The 18,706-nt window shown below is 50.9% G+C and overlaps 8 protein-coding genes across 8 annotated transcripts; 3 read left to right on the forward strand and 5 right to left on the reverse strand.

The window, feature by feature from the left end:
• Window positions 1–208: 208 nt before the first annotated feature.
• On the reverse strand, window positions 209–2,294 carry N7474_008518 (uncharacterized protein; the record flags this gene model as incomplete). The annotated part of the gene is made up of 3 exons (XM_057199928.1): window positions 209–1,706; window positions 1,769–1,945; window positions 1,999–2,294. 3 exons carry the CDS (start codon window positions 2,292–2,294, stop codon window positions 209–211), a joined length of 1,971 nt encoding a protein of 656 aa, XP_057050629.1.
• A 1,950-nt stretch (window positions 2,295–4,244) lies between these two features.
• On the reverse strand, window positions 4,245–5,054 carry N7474_008519 (AAA-ATPase Vps4-associated 1 family protein; the record flags this gene model as incomplete). Its single annotated transcript, XM_057199929.1, has 4 exons — window positions 4,245–4,359; window positions 4,427–4,497; window positions 4,555–4,839; window positions 4,938–5,054. The coding sequence occupies 4 exons, from the start codon at window positions 5,052–5,054 to the stop codon at window positions 4,245–4,247; spliced, it is 588 nt and encodes a 195-aa protein (XP_057050630.1).
• Window positions 5,055–5,455: 401 nt separating this feature from the next.
• Window positions 5,456–7,556, reverse strand: N7474_008520 (nucleoporin NDC1; the record flags this gene model as incomplete). The annotated part of the gene is made up of 3 exons (XM_057199930.1): window positions 5,456–7,031; window positions 7,083–7,350; window positions 7,421–7,556. The coding sequence occupies 3 exons, from the start codon at window positions 7,554–7,556 to the stop codon at window positions 5,456–5,458; spliced, it is 1,980 nt and encodes a 659-aa protein (XP_057050631.1).
• Window positions 7,557–7,947: 391 nt separating this feature from the next.
• N7474_008521 (SNAP receptor PEP12) lies at window positions 7,948–8,816 on the forward strand (the record flags this gene model as incomplete). The annotated part of the gene is made up of 2 exons (XM_057199931.1): window positions 7,948–8,244; window positions 8,301–8,816. 2 exons carry the CDS (start codon window positions 7,948–7,950, stop codon window positions 8,814–8,816), a joined length of 813 nt encoding a protein of 270 aa, XP_057050632.1.
• A 266-nt stretch (window positions 8,817–9,082) lies between these two features.
• On the reverse strand, window positions 9,083–9,958 carry N7474_008522 (cytochrome c1 heme lyase CYT2; the record flags this gene model as incomplete). Its single annotated transcript, XM_057199932.1, has 1 exon — window positions 9,083–9,958. The coding sequence occupies one exon, from the start codon at window positions 9,956–9,958 to the stop codon at window positions 9,083–9,085; it is 876 nt and encodes a 291-aa protein (XP_057050633.1).
• Window positions 9,959–10,106: 148 nt separating this feature from the next.
• mvd1 (diphosphomevalonate decarboxylase MVD1) lies at window positions 10,107–11,392 on the forward strand (the record flags this gene model as incomplete). Its single annotated transcript, XM_057199933.1, has 2 exons — window positions 10,107–10,177; window positions 10,249–11,392. 2 exons carry the CDS (start codon window positions 10,107–10,109, stop codon window positions 11,390–11,392), a joined length of 1,215 nt encoding a protein of 404 aa, XP_057050634.1.
• A 1,270-nt stretch (window positions 11,393–12,662) lies between these two features.
• On the reverse strand, window positions 12,663–13,698 carry N7474_008524 (alpha/beta fold hydrolase; the record flags this gene model as incomplete). The annotated part of the gene is made up of 3 exons (XM_057199934.1): window positions 12,663–12,736; window positions 12,797–13,223; window positions 13,288–13,698. 3 exons carry the CDS (start codon window positions 13,696–13,698, stop codon window positions 12,663–12,665), a joined length of 912 nt encoding a protein of 303 aa, XP_057050635.1.
• A 1,488-nt stretch (window positions 13,699–15,186) lies between these two features.
• N7474_008525 (uncharacterized protein) lies at window positions 15,187–16,243 on the forward strand (the record flags this gene model as incomplete). The annotated part of the gene is made up of 3 exons (XM_057199935.1): window positions 15,187–15,578; window positions 15,634–15,747; window positions 15,805–16,243. The coding sequence occupies 3 exons, from the start codon at window positions 15,187–15,189 to the stop codon at window positions 16,241–16,243; spliced, it is 945 nt and encodes a 314-aa protein (XP_057050636.1).
• Window positions 16,244–18,706: the final 2,463 nt, after the last annotated feature.

The following is an 18,706-nucleotide window of genomic DNA, read 5'->3' on the forward strand; positions in this document are numbered from 1 at the left end:
AAGAAACTCCATGAAACCTCTAGGGGTAAACCTAGCGCGGTGACAGACGAAAACTGGCATGGCCACATGGATAGAAGGAAATCAAGGAAACTCAAAAGTCAAGAGGGAATGAATGCGTTTTGAAACCGACGCGAGAACCACGACGTGTCCGGGCCGGATCATTCGGGCGTCACTGTGACGTGAACAGCCCAGAGAGGAGAGAGCATGTTTACTTGTGGCCAAGGATCTGCTGCTCGGTAGCAGCAGGTGGCAGAACTGCGGTCTCCTGGCTGCCGTTGGCATCCTTGCCGCGGAGCTCTGGGCTGGTTCGCGTGAAGTATTCATGGACGGCACCATGCGTGATGGACTCATCGACCTCATCCAAGTCAAACATGGCCTCCTTCTCATCGATGCGGCTGGCCATAGCCGTCTCCCACTCAGCACGGAATTCCTTGACCTTCATCTGGTAATCTAGCTCCGGGTTGTAGTGCTTGCCCTTTCCGGTCATGCGTTCCCACCACGACAAGTGGCGGCTGTTAACAGCGGCACCATGATACTCATGCTCACGGCCCTCACGGATGTACTGCCAACGGCGCTCCTGCTCACGGAGATCTAGTCCGGTTGTGTCGGGAAGGAACAGCAGCGTCAGCAAAGCACCAGCCAGACCGAACCACGGCACAATGCGGAACTGCGTCGTGTAGCTTGAGACATAGTTGCCGATAATGGCAATAACCAGAGCACCCAGCTTTCCTGCGGCGGCCGAGATACCATGGGCGGTACCACGGATCGGGGTTGGGAAGACTTCGGCCGCCACCAGGAAGGTGATACAGTTGGGACCGAACTGGTTGAAGAATGAGCTCAGGAAATACATGGCCTGGAAGCCAGCGATGTTGGCAGGTTCCTGGAAAAATTCGAACATGAATGCAGGAATAACAAAGAGGATAAAGCATAGCAGGAAACCAATGATCTGCATCCACTTGCGGCCGTAGAGCTTGCTATCAACCAACCACATGGCGCAGTAGTAACCAGCAAGTTCAACTCCAATGTTAACCAGGTTCCAGAGCCAAGTGAGCATCACTGTGTCCGATGCTTTCGGGTTGATGACGCTAATAAAGTTGCTCGAGAAGATTTTGTTTCCGTAGAAGAAGACATCGTTGGCGAACCAGCCACCCGCAGTGGCAATCACGCGAGGGCCGAAGTGTTTGAAGGTGAGACGGAACGACTCCCAGTCATAGCCAGTCACAGAGGCCTTCTTCTTCTGGGCGTTTAGCTGCTTACTCGCAGCCTTCATATGGTAGGCACGGTAATACACTAGCCAGAGAGTGAGAACGGCCGGGATGCCGAAGGACACACGGTAGGTCCATTGTGCAGTGACCTTGGAGATCGGGGGATTGCTGTCGCCGTGGTGAAATATCAAGAAAAAGATAATGAGTATAACCTGATTGAAGAACTGGCCCCAGCCCTGCATCAGGAACGCGCCGACCACAGAGCGACCACGGTGCAGACGGTCTTCGTTGGTGGTGACCCTGCCGGTGGAGTAACCCTTCTCCATACCAATGGTGGCGGTCATCGGGTACTCACCACCAACGCCGATGCTGTAGAAAAGGAGAGATATGGCGTAGCAAATCACCCAGCCATTCAAGGTGACGCCCCAGGCGGCAGTAAGCATGAGAAGACCGACGAACATGATGACGGCATCCTGGATGAGACCAAAGCGACGACCAATCCTGTGATTCTGCGATAAGCATGGTGGCCGATCCAACGGCTTGACGGCCGAAAAAGTGCTTACATGTCACCAAGGTAACCAACGAGGAGCTGACCGAGCAGGATACCAACAATCTCGAGATAGCTGACCGCGGCGACCCAGTTTTGACTGCATGTAGGGGTACCGGAGTCCGCGTCCCAGCATTGGGGCCAGACAACTTGGACGAGTGCTTCGACATTGCTGACGGAGAAGAGCACGTAACTGTAACCAAAAGGATTAGTGATGTCTTCCTTAGAAGGAGGGTCTCAACTCACCCTTCGAGACAGAGACCAGCGCCGGGTAGAACGAAGTTCTTGAAGTAGTAGCCAATGGGCGCCAGCGGGTCGGCTTTAAACATATCCCACAACCAGGCAAGTTCCTTTCCGGTTTCGGACGCATCCTGGCTCAGACACCATTTGATACGCTGACCGAGGGGCAGGTCAGCCCAGTATTTGCCCTCGGCCGTGTAGCTGTCGGAGGGGCGGATCAGCTCGTCGAAAGCGACCTTCTCGTGGGACTCCATGACTTCGGAGGACGTATAGTCCGTCTTATAGTCTTGCGCGAATGCCATGGTGTTTCACTGGATTATCCAGGCCAATACTGGGATGGGATCAACGGATGGTCCTGGCTCGCGTGGAAAGATGCACTAATGATGGAGATCTGCAACTTACCCTACGAGGTTGCGATAGGACAGGGAAGTCCTCTGATGTCTGACAGGAGAATCGCAATAATCAAAGAGAGGGTGCGACATCCCGGTTAATAAAGACTAAATGAACGACATTGATATTGTCCTTTTCGGGTTGCGTGTGTGTTGGGGGAAGGGGGTTGGAACTAACTTTTTTTTCCCGATGCCCATCCATTCAAAGTACATATCGAAGCTGTGCCAAATAAAACCATAAGGGTAGACTGACATATAGGAACGCAGGGAGCGATCACGTTGCCCTGATGGGTGGCTCTGAGCATTGCCGGAAGAAAACCTTCGAACTATGTGCCTGAAGAGCACCGACCCCACTGCGGCAGACTAGAGTTGGACGATGTGGGGATCTATGACCGGAGTGGCGCAATCCTTAAATGTTAAAGCGTACTGGAGCAAACTCGGTGTCCACTACCATGTGACGACAGCGTCGATCCTCATACATGGCTCCTGGATTGCAACCAAGCACTTCCACGCCTACGAGACCAGAAAAGCAAGTGAAAATAGACGCACCATCTTCCCTTGTTGCGTTCTGTCTTTAGCACTCGATATAAGTCTTAATTTCTAAGAAGACTTCGTGCCATCGCGACGACATATCGGACAAGATTAATCCTAGAACTTGCACGGACGACTTTATGGAAATAAGTGGAGGTTTGGTTAGATGGGGTTCTGGGGCCAGGCTGGGTGGCCCGCTATCTGGGCTCCGGTAGTAATTTCCTCGCCACAGTCTGGCTTGATAATTTTCCCGCATAGCAGTATATATATAAAGCGAGCTACATCGGGCGAATGAATAATACTACTACTCTAATACTACTACTCTACCTGGTGTGAGTGAGGCTTGTCACGAACTCTGTCATTTTTTTTCACTTTGTTTGAGATGAGAGAGAGGGATGAACCTTTTGCAAACGCTCACGTTCCGATCACCGTAAATTGATGACATACTCCCGCGACGTCATTGGCTGGATTGACTAAGGCCCACGTGTCTGGCAAGACCCTTTCCATTCCAGTTCATTTCGCGTGGCCAGAGAACCGTGTTGCGACTTTCGAATTGCAGGGAATGTATCCCACGTGCAGCGACTGTGGCCGGACACGCAGCCTCCGCAGTGGGTCGGACCCCTGACGTCAGTCAGAATCTTAATCAAAGGTTGGCCTCGCAGTCGCGATAGAGCGTAAACGCTTGGCTGTCACCAATTTCTGAGTCCAAGACTTTCACTGGATCACCAAGCACCCGAAAAAGTCTTCTCGGACGACCATTACACCACTCATCGACGGCAGCCCAAGGCACAAGGACCGATTATCCACCTAGGTCCCTCAGCTTACGATTAAAATTTGCATGGCAAGGACCACCCACGTGTGTCAAGCATCAGCGGCAGGGTACGATGTCAGCGTAAGCTTTCTGCATTCAGCTTCTGCGGCCATCTGAGACGTGGTGAGGGTCTGGCGCTCTCTCATATCGTGGATGAGATAGTAGATAGCAGAAGTACTATACTATTATCCTACTAAGCGAGATAGAGGTCTCCTTAAGCTTTAGAATCATATAAATTCCCCTATAGAATAGACTTAATATGCGCCTTGAGCCTAATAAGTTAGTGGGTAAGCCAACATCACCGCACAGGCTATGTATTGTTGATATTCTTGATCAACGGCTTCGTCTCATTTGCTGATTCTTGAAAAAAAAAAAACGAAGTTCAATAAGCAGTGAATGCTTTGAGGATCCCGGTTTATCTGCTACGGCGTGATCCTCACTGAACCCTTCCCCATTGCATCGAAATATGCGAACGCCAAACACCATGCTGAAAATGTTGACAACATTTTAACAAATCGAATTCAGATGTCACCTGTCGGAACAGAGGGAAAGAGAGAAGGATTCTTCATTCTCTCCTGGTTTCGCTTGGCCATTTCAATATTGCGCAGCCGATCAATGCGCATTTGATAGAAGTTTCTGTATTCCCATCAGTTCCTACTCAATCGTATCCACACAGCCAGCGAGATGAAAGGGAAACGCATACTTGTGTAAAGAAAAGACTCGCGGTGAATTATCTGCCTTGGACCCCGTCCCAGCCTTCCGGATTGAATCAATCTAAAGAAGTTTGATCAATGACCTTCTAGGAGTCTCGCCGTTATTGCAACCACATACCTTATCATCTCTCTCCTTTTCATCAGTAGCATTCGACTCCGATTCATCTTTCCCTTTTCCTTTTTCTTTATCCTTGGCGTCCTTCTCCTTTTTATCATCATCCTTCCCAGCCTTCTTTTCACGCTCCTTCTTTCGCCGCTGCTTTTCCTCATACTCTTTCTTAACCTTCTCAATCTCCTGAGCCATTGCCTCCTCCTTGCGGCGGGCAGCTTCGGCTTCTGCGTCGACTATAGGAGAGCAGAAGTGGCGGTCTTGGAGGTGTGCGGGGCACACGTAGAAGAAGTCCTAGGGAATTTGTCAGTACTTGTACAAACAGATTCTTTGACTCTGAAAATTGAATATCCCAACTCAGAAGATAGCATGTGCATGTTGTAGCCCCCTACCTTGTTATCGGGCGTGATCATCACGCTTGTTGTGGGCTTGTAGCAGATGAAACATGCCTTCTCAGATGTGTCTGCCACCCGGCGGAGGTGGTAGACGTTGTTTAATAGCACTGGCATTGTATTGGCAATGGAATGTGTTTATGTCAGATGCAATCGAGCTACCACCGACTGTCTGGGAGATGTGGCAGAGGATGAAAACAGAAGGAGCGATGTTGAAGTTGACAGTGCATCACGTGATCGGGTTCCAAATCGTATACAGCAGCGCAACATATCAGTGACACTATCCCATGACTTTCTTCATTTCAGGGACTGGAACTCCATTCTACTTCTATCCCACTACACAGCCGCGCCCCAGCAATAGAAACGCCTAACCATGCATTTATCCACTGAGACCCAAGCTGCAATAAAAACAATAGCAATAATACACAGAAAAGTTGAGAGGCTCTCGTGGCACGTTTTGCCAATTGCTCTCTTGTGGTACATGCCAGATCATTCCACAGATATGAGAACGTGGTAGATCATGATGTCGTCTCTTCCGCAGCAAAACCAGCCGCTTCCTTTGCAAGCCGCAAATCCTTGCCTCCAAGACCAATATCGCGCAAGTATGGATTGAACGCAGTCAAAAGGTCTCCAAGAGAGTTCTTCAGAGTATCCAGCACCAGTTCCACGTCAGGGACTCGACGTGCTTCAGCCTGTGCCTCGGGCTTGCTGGACGGAGGGAAGTTGACATCTGTCCAGTGCGCACTCAAGCCACCGTTGTGAACAAATGCCTCCAGAGTCATGATGGTCTGCGTGAACAGACGGACCACAGCGGGAACATCGGCCTGGACCTTGCCATATTGATCTTCCGCCAAGCTCGCAACCAAGAGCCGAGACAAAGACTCCACTGCGTCAACTATGGAACACAGGGACGATTCGGGGGTGCCCAGAACAATACTCGACGCCCGCTGGGCAAATGTCTGTCGGAAGAGCTGACCGATCGGCGACCGGAGGATCTGTGCAAGGAACGGGTTGAGATCCTCGGGCTTGTGTGTCGCCGAGGCGCCGCCGGTGAGCAACTTCAGGTCCTGGGAAGAGCCAAGAAGCTTCTGTTTCCTTTCAGGGCTGAGCATTACCGACGAGGCGCGATCGAATACATCACGGGCTCGGGCCCGTGCAGTCGGCGTCCAATCTGGTGACTGTCCATATGATTTGGCAGCTGAGCTGAAGGCCTCGCCGAATTTGTCCCGTTGTGAAGTGGCCTTTGGGGAATCTGCAAAGATGTTATCGCTTTTAGGAGGGTCGGTTAATCGTGGCAGAGTCTGGAGAGTTGGCTGAGCTGTCTCGCCCTGTGGTGCCGACGTGACACCAGGTGCGGGATTCTTGGTTGCCTCAATCCTAGCTGTAATGGCCTTGATCACATCGGTGACACACTCTAGAACCTGGGACCAAGTCGAGCTATTGTCACGATCGATCTCGTTGAAAATGGTCTTCCGACGCTCAGGCATGCCTTGACTGATGAGACTGAGTTCCCAGAGTGCAAAGGTTTTCAAAGTCGGCTTTTTCGCCTTCAGACCAGTGAGCAGGCTGCCATTAGGATCCTTGGCCTCTGAAGTAAGAGGTTGCCCCCGTTTGAGGGGCTCTTTGCCGATGAAAATAGAGAAGAAAAGGTTCGTTGTCTGCCAGCAAATAACCAACAATCCACCAGAGAAAAGTGATCGGAGGACTAGACCCACAAACCCTGGCGGCAGGAACGTGTCGGGCTCAGCAGCGGACCTGGAGAAGTTCCAGAAGAGCTTGGCAAAGTACAGGGACCAGCTCCACGCGGTCTGTCTGAGAAGCATCTTATACACCAAGGGGGTGACGCCGGCAACCACAACGCTTCTGGTTATGCCACACACAATGGCCTTAGGTAAAGCGCTTTGAATATATTTCAAAGTCGAAGGTACCGGGTGCGTACGATCATCAGCGGCCTTCGGAACACGTTTCGCAACGGGCACTGGAATGCAGTCGTAGTCGTAGTAGAGGTGAGCCATTGCCTGTGCGCATGCCACGAGGATGTGGTAGGTATGAAGATAGATGGGTCGTTCGTTCAACGTCGGTCGTTCATATGACCTGAACATAATCAGCCTAATTCCAAATCGGCAATTGTGTGCTTAACCATACCTGCCTCGATTCACCATCTCAAGGTGGGCGGTCGCCGAGGAGGACCAGAGGTAGATCTCGGTGAACCACCACGCGGAGAAGAGGTACCATCCAAAAGTTTGGACGACATGAAGTGGGAACAGGTATTTAAAAGTGGCGAGCGAGGATGTCGTCGTTCTCGAGCCGATGTGCAGTTGGCCGACGCGCAGGACGAAGACAACAAGGGACGAAAGAAAGAGCAGGACCGTGCGAATGCCGCATGCACCGATGGGGAACCATGACCAGAGAACTAGGGGATGCTACCGTCAGCTTGATGTTTGATTTGCGAGAGCGACCTTCTCCGACTGGACGCGACTTACAGGACGATTTGTCCCCGATCGCAATTGCAATGATGTAGCAGACGAGGAGCGCAAGCGCAGAGGCGTGAACAAACCGTCGGTGCAGCGCCGAGGTTACGATGCGCCTATACAGCCGGGGTTGTGCAGCAGCAGCCATGATGGCGAAGCTCGGGGTGGGATGGCACTGGAGAAGGAGATAGTCGATTATAGCATGATCGAGGAGACTTGTCCCAAGGGGAATCAAAGTCCTGCAGGTGCAAAATGACAGGCCAGTGACGGTGGTGACAAGCAGGCCCGACCCCGAGGTGTTGTGCTGAGTAAAGCTTCGACAGTGAAGAACAGACTGAGGATCTTTGGAGCAGCATCAAAACACACTGGCCGCTATGCCTATTCAGGGATAACGCGGCAGGGTCGGTCAGGTGACTATGAGGGCCTGCAATTCCGGGCATCCACAGGCAGCAGCTGATCTCGTCATGCCAACCACCTCGCATCTTGCGTCTCCGTTTGTCTTCCCGCTCCATCACCCGCCGTTTACTTGAAGCGTCATCATGTCTTTCGATCGCCTCAACTCCCTTGAGGCCCAGCCTACCACCTTCCGCCGATCGGACGACCCGCAGTATCGCGATGACCCCGACTTCGACCGTCTCGCTGAGACCCTCTCGAACCAACTGTTTACCCTGACCAGCAACATCACTAGACTCTCTGAACAGGTTGCTCTTATTGGAACCAAGCGCGATACGGAGCGAGTGCGCGAACGGATTCACAATCTACTAGAGGAGACGCGTACGGGGTTCAAGGACGCCGGAGAAGAAATCAAGAAGCTCCAGACATGGGAGGAGGTCAATGTATGTTTATCTTCCCTTTTGGTACTCGTCCTCGATGGCTCTGACATACCCTTTAGCCCTCTCAAAAATGGACGCAGCAGAAGCTGTCCACCGAGTTCAAGGCCTCCCTGGATGAATTCCAGACGGTGCAGCGTCGCGCACTGGAGAAGCAGCGATCGGCAGTCGCTGCTCGCGCTGCAACGGAAGACGGCGGACACCCATCCGGCCCTGGCGAGTCGCAACAACAGGACCTGCTACTCGAGCAGCGGTCGCAGCTGGCCAACCAGGATGAAGTGGATTTCCAAGAGACGCTGATCATTGAGCGCGAGGCCGAGATCCGCAATATCGAGCAGAGCGTCGGCGAATTGAACGAATTGTTCCGGGATGTTGCACACATCGTCCATGAACAAGGCGGCCAGCTGGATATCGTCAGCGAGAACGTTGAAAACGTCACTCAGGACACCCGGGGCGCGAATACCGAGCTCCGTTCAGCCCATCGGTATCAGAAGCAGGCTCGCAATAAAGCGTGCTGCCTACTCGTCATTCTTGCCGTTATTCTGGCTATCATTGTGCTCGCCGTTGTCCTCGGATAGACGGGTACTTAGAGCTGGCTCCTGGTTTGATTTTACGGTCTGCTGCTTTACCCCTGGTCATGTTTTTGCACGATATCCCCGATGCCCCACGATGCTCGCATGGGCATCCTTCATGTTTTCCTTGCTGTTTGGCGTCTTTGGAATGGAGAACGGGTGATCTTTATTTGTCTGCTTCCCGGTCCGTCAGGACAATATCGTACATAGCTCTTGTTATACATGCATTATACATTGAATGATTCCAGCCCCCGGTTTCAGGGAACCGCCTGTTATAGGCCAGTAAACCGGTTGAATCTCATCCGCCACCCTTCATAGCTGTTGAGTTTCGGCCGAACATCCAAATAGAAGCTGAGTTTGTCTGGTCCCGCATTGGCTGCCAGTCCCGACGGGCCGCCATTGCCCGCGGATTTGCCTTGATAGAAATCAATCACGTACTCAACTTTATCTCCACCACATCGCTCCACAACCCAGTCATGTCGATCGAACGGCCGCTGGTAGCCAAGCCATCCATTGACCCGCGCGCGGGGGCTCAAGAACTGTGGCTCCACTCCAAGTCCTCGGAACGAAAACAACTTCGGTCCTCCGCACTTCTTGCTGCCCGGATCTGTAGATGGAGCCTTGGCCTCCCATTCCAGAATCTGCTTCCAGGCGCGCTCGTTGACGGCATTGTGGATGGGAATAATAGAAGCTACCGATGTAGCCAGTTCCGAGGCAGACGAGGCAGAGGCAGGCGTGTTGCCTTTGCGCATCAACGCCTCGAAGAACTGTTTCTCGGACGGGTAGATCCAGTTGCCTGTCGCCTCATCCTTGCCCGTTTCGGATTCGGCATTGGACGGGCTGCCGTGCGAGGCTGCGTATGGGGAAGGTGCGTAGGGAGATGGTGCGCCTTTGTTGCCTTCTGGACATAGTCCTGCGGCGGTGTCTCCAGCTCGAGGGATGGAGCTCACTTCTCGGTCTGCGGATAGAGGGCGATGTGATTTTGTCCCTGGTCGTTGACTTTGTTCGGAGGCTGCTGCATCGGGGGCTGGCGGATGTGGTGAGTCGGAGCCCCGGTGCTGCTGCAACCAGACCTCTCGAGTTTTGTGATCAACTGGACACGACCCGTTTGGTGTCTCTGGAGAAGGAGTGCTTGCCCCGGCCCCCATGTTGAGGTGAGTTGTTTGTAGTTAGTTGGACAGTTGTAGATCGATCGGCCGGAGACAAATTTGCCTTCACCGCCCAGATCAACATTCGCACTTCCTCCTCGGCCTCCTTTCTTATTTACCCCTCCAACACACTACACTGGATCAATCAATGGCGTCCGATTCTAGCAAGCCCGTTTACCGGGCCACTACTACTGCTCCGGTCAACATTGCTGTCATCAAGTAAGTCAATCATCACACTATGTCCCTCATCATCTCACCGTCCAATCCCCTCCTGACTTGGTCTTTCACAGGTACTGGGGCAAGCGCGATGTCACGCTCAACCTGCCGACCAATCCCTCTCTCTCGGTGACCCTCTCTCAGCGTTCTCTTCGCACCCTGACTACCGCCTCCTGCTCGGCCAAGTACCCCAAGGACGACACCCTCAGTCTCAACGGCAAGCCGCAGGATATTTCCTCCTCGAAGCGCACTCTCGCCTGTCTTTCCAATTTGCGATCCCTCCGTCAGGAAATCGAGGCCGCCGATTCCTCGCTTCCAAAACTCTCTGCCCTCCCTCTCCGGATCGTGTCCGAGAACAACTTCCCTACCGCGGCGGGTCTTGCGAGCTCGGCTGCCGGTTTCGCGGCTCTTGTTCGTGCCGTTGCCGATCTCTACCAATTGCCTCAGTCTCCCACCGAGTTGAGCCGGATTGCCCGTCAGGGGTCAGGCTCAGCATGTCGGTCTCTCATGGGCGGTTACGTCGCATGGCGCAGCGGCGATCTTGCAGACGGTAGCGACAGTCTGGCCGAGGAGGTCGCGCCAGCTTCCCACTGGCCGGAGATGCGGGCGTTGGTTCTGGTTGTCAGCGCGGAGAAGAAGGATGTTCCCAGCACAGAGGGAATGCAGACCACCGTGGGCACCTCGGAGCTCTTCGCTAGGAGAGTCGAGTCCGTCGTGCCCGAGCGTATGGCTGCCATTGAGGCCGCTATCAGGGACCGGGACTTCCCCAAGTTTGCCGAGATCACTATGCGCGACTCCAACACGTTCCACGCTACCTGCCTGGACTCGTGGCCCCCGATTTTCTACATGAATGACGTTTCCCGCGCCGCTGTGCGTCTGGTCCACGATATCAACCGTGCGGTTGGTCGCACGGTTTGCGCATACACCTTTGACGCAGGCCCGAATGCCGTGATCTACTACGAGGAGAAGGACTCCGCGCTCGTCGCCGGCACGGCCAAGGCCATTCTTGGCTCGGAGACTGAGGGCTGGGGCGGCCCCTTCTACGAGACTTTGGCCAACGTCACCGCTCCGGGCGTTGAGCTGGAGAAGATTGACACCCGCGTCTTGAGCACACTCAAGGATGGTGTGAGCCGGGTCATTCTGACCGGTGTCGGTGAAGGACCTATTAGTGTTCAAGACCATCTTGTGAGCGAGACCGGTGAGATCATCACCAACTAAAAGATATCCGACAGCTTGAAAGATACCCCCTCCTACGTTACTTTTGCGCAGGACCGAGTCATTGCTCTCAGCCTCGCAAACGATGCAGAATTTTCTTTCATTGTATATTCTGGATAGTTTTCTTCTCTTCCTTCAGTAGACAATCCCATTGCCGCTTTCCTTTAGAGGTTATGAGCCCGGACAACTACTCGTCGCCGGGCCTCTTCTTATTAAGAGCTATCACCCCCACTCTACTTTCTTTGCGTTTCGTTCGCTAGGTCCAGTCCTAGCAGGGATATTGCCATTTTTCTCTCACGTAGCATAAGAACTGATGGTTTTAATTTTACTAATTTCATTCTGGAATCCGCTTCCTAAGCTACTAGCAGGCTCTAAGTCCAGCTAGGGCAACTCTCAATGTCCATTTCTCAACACTCCGCACAGTCATCACACCGTTTGAACCCATACCCAAGGTCTCTACACATATTAATGAACCGCGATTGTTGCCTCCCGCTGTGGACACAGCAACCTGTAAACCCACATCCATAGACCCCGTATCGAGCACCGATTGCATCACAGGCCGTTCTAGAGTGTTCAGTTCCTCCATTGCAAGCGCACTTGATAGCCTGTACTGAGGTAAAGGCGCCGAATGCTAACAGGAAGGTGGTGAAAATATTTGGTAGGTACATGGTCTGACACATGAGATTCAATTTCGATGGTAAGTGTGGATCAACTTACTATGCCTTGCGAGAGACTGGACGTTATTATCTATCTTAGATGTGGGACTCCCCGTCTCAGCGGGAATCGATATGGTCTTATATAGTTTTGATATGTTAGACTTGTCCAGCCTCATCTGTGATAACTATTGGGTATTGTGGTTGCGTATGACCTCTAGTGTAACTAGCATTCCTGTATACTTGTGAGAGGGCGGCATGCCATCTGTATGACTTGCTGCTATGGAAACGAATATACATGGGTCATATGGATATTACAGAAACATGCTGCAAAGAAAGACCAAAGAATTTGAAAGAAGCGATGTTGAGAGCAAGAAGTTTCAAGAAGACGACATAGAGAGCGAAGCGGGTCACGCTGGTGTGTATATGATACCCAATAAGCTAACGGAGTTGGCCACTTAGGTTCGCAGGAAATAGAATTAGACTTTTTCAGGATAGAAAAGCAAACAGATCAGTGCAAATTTACGAATTTCTGGCTCTGGTAACAAAATGATAGCTCCATAATACACAAAACAGCTTCAAAGCTTCACTCCATTAGAACAACACATCGAATTCCGTTGCTAACAGGAAGACAGATTTCGAACAAATTCCAAGATATCTTCCACCAATTGCTCCCTATGTGTGACTTGAAGTGCTAGGTTTTAAATTAGTCTGAAAAGATCGTTTGTAGACTATTGGGGTCGGTGAAATTTACCATGGGCGCCCTGCTCGTATATCTTCACCCGGGCTCTCGGAACGATCTCTTTCATCACCTTCGCAGTGGTCTCATATGGAGAACCGGTATCAGAGTCGCCATGGATGCAGAGGATCGGTGTCGAATAATCTTTTCCAATCCGACGCAATTTTTCTGAGAAGTCGACTAGTCTTATAGCGCGGGCGCAGCCTTGAATCGCTAACGCATCGGCATCTGAGACAATTCGCTCATAGTGTGCTAGGGTCTCAGGGGCCAAGTGGTATTGTGAGCTCCCAACAATCACACCTGGTAATGCAGAATGTGTGTATTCGGCGCGGGAGGTAGCAAGGCCATCGAGAATCGATTTCCAAACGGCCTCATGCTCTGCCAATTCTTTGTCCGTCTTCCGGGAGTTGCCGGAGAAATCTGATGCAACCCACACGAATCCCTTGGTGCAGTCAATTGGCATCAATTATGCTGATTTTGGTGGGGTCTTTGAGAGTATAGCATACCTTGCAATTCTGTCGGAAGTATTCATTCGCGTCAAAAGCCAGTATGCTTTCGCCGGGGCCCATGCTCAGTGCAACAACCACAAACGGCCCAAGATTAAGGACGTCCTCAACGAGATAATTCGTGTCTTGAGCGAAGGTATTGTAGGTGATGTTGCCATCACTTCGGGGACCATTCCAGTCGCTTTTTCCGAATCCACGCCGGTCCGGCGCGATGCATCGAAAATTATGGAACTTACACAAGGGAACGGCGATGTCGTCCCACATCAATGAGGAGTATGGCCATCCATGGATGAAAAGAATAGCTGGGTTGGATGGGCTCACGCTCTGGGAATCGATAGTGCTCGTGGTTACCGGTTTGTAGTCGCGATAGAATAACTGAGCATTATCGACAGGGCTATTAAAGCGAGGCATTTCGAGCAGAATGTAGTGGAAATAGTTAAACAAATATTCCTTCGATCGAATTTAGCTGTTCAGTAGAAGACTGTGAAGCTTGAATATGATGAGAAAGGATGAAAATATAGACTATACGGTGGATTTAAATAGTTTATTGCTCGAAGTATATTTTCGTATGACCCAGACCATAACAATTTTGTGTGCCACTCGTTAGCGAAAGGATGGACCAGAAAAGATCATTATGGTAAGTCTGTGGAAGTAGCATAACGTGATTGTCTTGGTTAAAGACAGACTTTGATGACCGACTGCAGTAAATGTTCGAATCAAGCATAACGTTATGCTCGTGTTCGGACAAAGTGAGGGGCTGACTAAACAAACCCACAATTCCCGATGCTTGATAGTTAGATCGCGATAGATCGGATTAGCCATTGTAATAGTCAGTAGACATTTAAATCCAGGGAGTGCCGGGATTCAGCTATTTATGAAGCTGACAAAATTATAATTAAATTGCTCCCAAAGAGTCCATGTGGTATACTTTTTATGCCAGTGCTTAAACGTTTGTTTTACCATCTTTGTTGTAGGCACTAAACCCGCGATAATACGAGCGTCTTCCCCCTGAACAACCAACTCCCTCTGATAACGATAAGCATAAAACGACAGATACTAGTACACTTCCTAGTGGCGCGCCACATGGCGATAACAGCAACAGCGGCATTCCAAACCCCCAAGGGCGATGACACGGCAGACTTTGGTGACTTTGTGAGCACTAAAGACGAGAAGTTGATTTCGAAGAGGTTGTCGAGTCCTGGTATAAGTACGTCATGAAGTGAAATACGCAGCCTTTCTATCCTACTTTTGCCGGAGGGGTGCTCAATGGAACGTCTGACCGCAACGCAGGATCCTTCATTTGAGAGCTATCGTGGACAAATCCGGTTGTGGATGTTACGTTTTCTCAACTTCATCTGCTTCCTTGCTGTTTATTCCTTACCTACACTGCGTTTCATATACCTTTTCTTTTCCCACTTCGGGGGGGGGGGGGGGGAGGTGGGGGGCTTCCTTTGAATCTCAAGGGACTTGGCGAGCCAATTGCCAATCAGCAAGGCGAATATATCCGTACTCGATGTGTAACAATGTGTGAATCATACACAGGGTTGACTACTGTATTACGCATTTGTAACTGACAGGTATTTATCCACTTCGTCGAGGCGAGTTCAATCCACCTGCCTAGAGAGAGGCATTCCCACTGGTATGTTTCCCCGGGGGAGGGGACAGCCGGGGTAACCGGGCACTGACGCTACGATGAAAAGCATTAATGGCCTCGCCCGATGTAGATGATAGACTATCTTTTCCTTTTAGAGTGACTAGAAATCCGGCCACAGCCCATGGGCTCAGGGCGCTGTCGTTCCTTTGAACTATTTAAATACAGGCCATATCCCTCAGGAACTATTCCTTTCAATAATATTCGGAATAATATTCGGTTAATAATTTTTTCTAAGTACCTCCGTCATGATCTTCAAGTCTGCCGTTATTGCTTTGGTCACGGTTGGTGCAGCTGTTGCCCAGCGCCCAGCTAATGAATCCATCTGCGACTACTACACGACAGCATTGTTGAAAACCAACAATGCCACCAACCAGTACACCCTCCTGACCCTGTTAGTCAACACTGCTGTCATCGGGAACTACACCCAGCCGAACGTTGGCGTGAGTGTTCCTGGAATCTTGAACCCTAATGGCATGTACAATGGGACCAAGGTCAACTTGATGCCGTACTTCGATGGTGGTCTCGCTTCCACCAATGACGGAGGGAAGATGGGTGTCGCGAAGAACTTCCTGGATGGAGGCGCCGCTGCCCCTCTCATGAAGAACATGCCTGCTGATGACATGTCATCGAACCAATAGTAAGATATTCCTCTCTCCAAAACATTCGAAAGGATTAGCTGACCTCGAAAACAGTAAGCTTATGACTCACCTCTACGAGTTCTTCGGCGATCTACTTGGCTGCTCCGGTGTTGGTATGAAAGGCTTCGCCGCCTACGCTGGAGATTCTAGCATGTACGAAGTTCACAAGTAAGTCGCGCTGGTGAAATTTCCCTCGCTCCACGCATGCTCACAGATCGTGGGCAGGTTCATGGTTCTCGACCCCTATCAGATGGGCTACTTCATTGAGCAAGTAGGCATGTCCGCTGCTTCTTTTGGTGTCGCAAAGTCGGACATCACCGCCGTCGCCGAGACCCTTGAGAAACTGTTCGACTACCGCTGCGCTCCCAAGACTACTGTCATCAAGTCACAGGGCGCCGATTACCAGAGCATTTGTACCGACGAGAAATGCCCGCTCGCCATGAACGACACTTGCGCGGCTCAGCCGAAGATGCTCCAGCCTCTCGCCGCCAACAAGACCCTAGCAGCTGGCCAGGGTCGCATGCCATCTGGATCTGGATCTGGATCTGGGTCTTCCTCGGCCTCGGGTTCCAGCTCTCCGTCTGCGACCACCAATGCTGCCATTCAATCGGCTCCCGGGTTTACTGCTCTGCTTTCGGCTATTGTGGCCATCCTTGCCTTGTAATTACTTTGTTGCGATGTTTCATCCCTAAGGAGGAAGCTGTATTGAAGGACTGGATTAAGTTTTAATTTCTCTCACTGGCCTGCACAAAGGCATTTACTTGCGATAAATTTTATATCTTTTGAGCAAGAAGCTGAACAGAGCATCGGTTTCTATACTGGCCACTCTTTTGATTATATGAATGTCATAAGAGGAAAACAAAGAGCTCAAATTCATGAGTGGGTTTGCCCTTCAAATGCAAAATTCAGTCATGATGACCTACTGGGCAGATCTGATTGGCTTGAAGTCAATTCCACGTTTTCTACACATGGACTAATGGAATCTCCGAAATGGGTCCAATTCTGGATCGGAGAAGAATAAGATATGTCATAGTCAAAGGGTCCAAGCAGAAGCGGATACTGATGTCGATTCGCAGAATTGATTGAAATCTAGTAATGCCTAGAGGCCGGCCTATAGCAAATATTTCGCGGGGATCATGAGCTGGGGCATACAATCGGGATCCGCTCTCGCTCGCGATCGCTCTCGCTCGTTCTCGTTCGCTCTCTTCTCCGATTCGCCAGAAGTAAGGACGCCAGCAGTAGTTAGTCGAAATGCGGGGCGCCACCAAAGCTAGATTGTGTGTCTTGAATCAGTATGTAATCGCTGTAACTGAATTACATGGTATGACTTGAGAATGCAACTACAGAGTCCGTAATTGTAGAGGCAGCTAAAGGCAGCTAAAGGCAGCTAAGAAGCTCTAGCTCCCGCTCCCACTCACGTTCGGACTATTAAACATATACTACGTGGGTCTGGAGCCAGCGGATTGACCTATGGGGCTCCTTCAGAAGTGATGTACTTGATTGTAGTGTCCGTGCGAGATGAGATCCGTGGACAAACAAAGTAGCAGATGACACTATTCCTGGCAGTGCGAATTTAAACATCTACTATATTGTGCATCCCTTTCTACCGGGACTCATTTTTGCGGTTATTAGCCAACTTTCATGTGTTCAGCGACGGCAAGACTTAGAATAGTCTCACCGCTCACTATTTTTCAAGATATCTCCGTGATGGCCTTCACATCTGGCGAGCGGAGGCAGATCCTCACGACCCTGACAATTTCCCTGCTGTTGGATTTGGTAACTCCCAATTCAATCTTGAACAATTGAGGCCATCCTTCATTCTGACCATTCATGCATTTCACCGTGCTTAGATCTCATTTACCTTAATCCTCCCTCTCTTTCCATCCGTCTTAAGTTATTATCACGCAAAAGAGGACTCACCTACGAGCCTGCTCAATCAAGTCTTTCACTACTTGAACGCGTACAAAAACTTGTTCTCGAAACCCATTGACTCGACCTATGACATTATTTTACTTGGAGGAGCATTCGGCTCTGTGTTCTCTTTCCTCCAGGCTATAGCCTCCCCTGTTATCGGACAGCTCTCAGACCAACATGGCCGACGCAAGGCTCTGCTTTGTTCTATGGCAGGAAACATTTTAAGTGTCTGTCTCTGGGTCGGCGCGACAGATTTTCGGACGTTCATCGCGAGCCGCATGGTTGGCGGTATTAGCGAAGGCAATGTCCAGCTCGCCAATGCAATTATCGCAGATATTAGTGATGAGAATCAACGAGGATCAGCCATGGCTCTTGTTGGGGCATGCTTTAGCCTTGCGTTCACCTGCGGTCCGGTACTGGGTGCAACACTCGCAAGTATCAACATGGTGGCTTCAAACAAATTTGCTGTGGCTGCTGGAGCTTCCCTGGTTCTGGTCGTCATGGAGACAATATACATATACTTCTCTCTACCGGAGACACATCCACGCTTGGGGCACTTGCAAGACCATTCCTCTGCGGCTGCCAGACCAAGCCACAATAACAAGTTCGACGTCACAGCACCACCGGCTATGGCCAATGGTGGCGTATCAAAGGTCTCCACAAATGGCCACACATCGTCTTCCGCAGCACGTCAAGAGAAAAACAGCAAGACAAAACCTCCCAATACGTTTGTTCTGAATGTCCTCCATCTCCTCTTTCTTCTCTCTTTCTCCGGGCTGGAATTCTCCCTTCCATTTCTCACGGCGACACTATATTCCGGCCAAGCAAAGAGCATAAACCTCTCTGCTTTTAATGGGCGCCTTCTTTCCCTTATGGGCCTCATTGCTTCTTTACTTCAAGGAACGGTTGTTCGACGTTTACCACCGATTGTGAATATACGAATTGGCGTTGTCGCTTGTGCAATTTCATTTTTTCTGCTTGCACGCGTGTCTTCCATCAGAGGTGTCTATGTCGCGGGTATTTTTCTGGCTATTACATCAGCTACAGTCGTGACAGGTATCAACAGTCTAGGTAGTTTAGTGGCGCGTGAGGGTGAACGCGGACTTGTTCTCGGCCGTCTACGAAGCTGGGGCCAGGCGGGCAGAGCCGTGGGACCATTGTTCTTTTGTTCTCTGTTCTGGTGGGTTGGAAGGGAGGTTGCATATACAACGGG

This window comes from Penicillium riverlandense (genome assembly GCF_028828495.1).
Source record: "Penicillium riverlandense strain IBT 135883 chromosome Unknown utg000007l_segment0_segment0, whole genome shotgun sequence".
Lineage (NCBI taxonomy): Eukaryota > Fungi > Ascomycota > Eurotiomycetes > Eurotiales > Aspergillaceae > Penicillium > Penicillium riverlandense.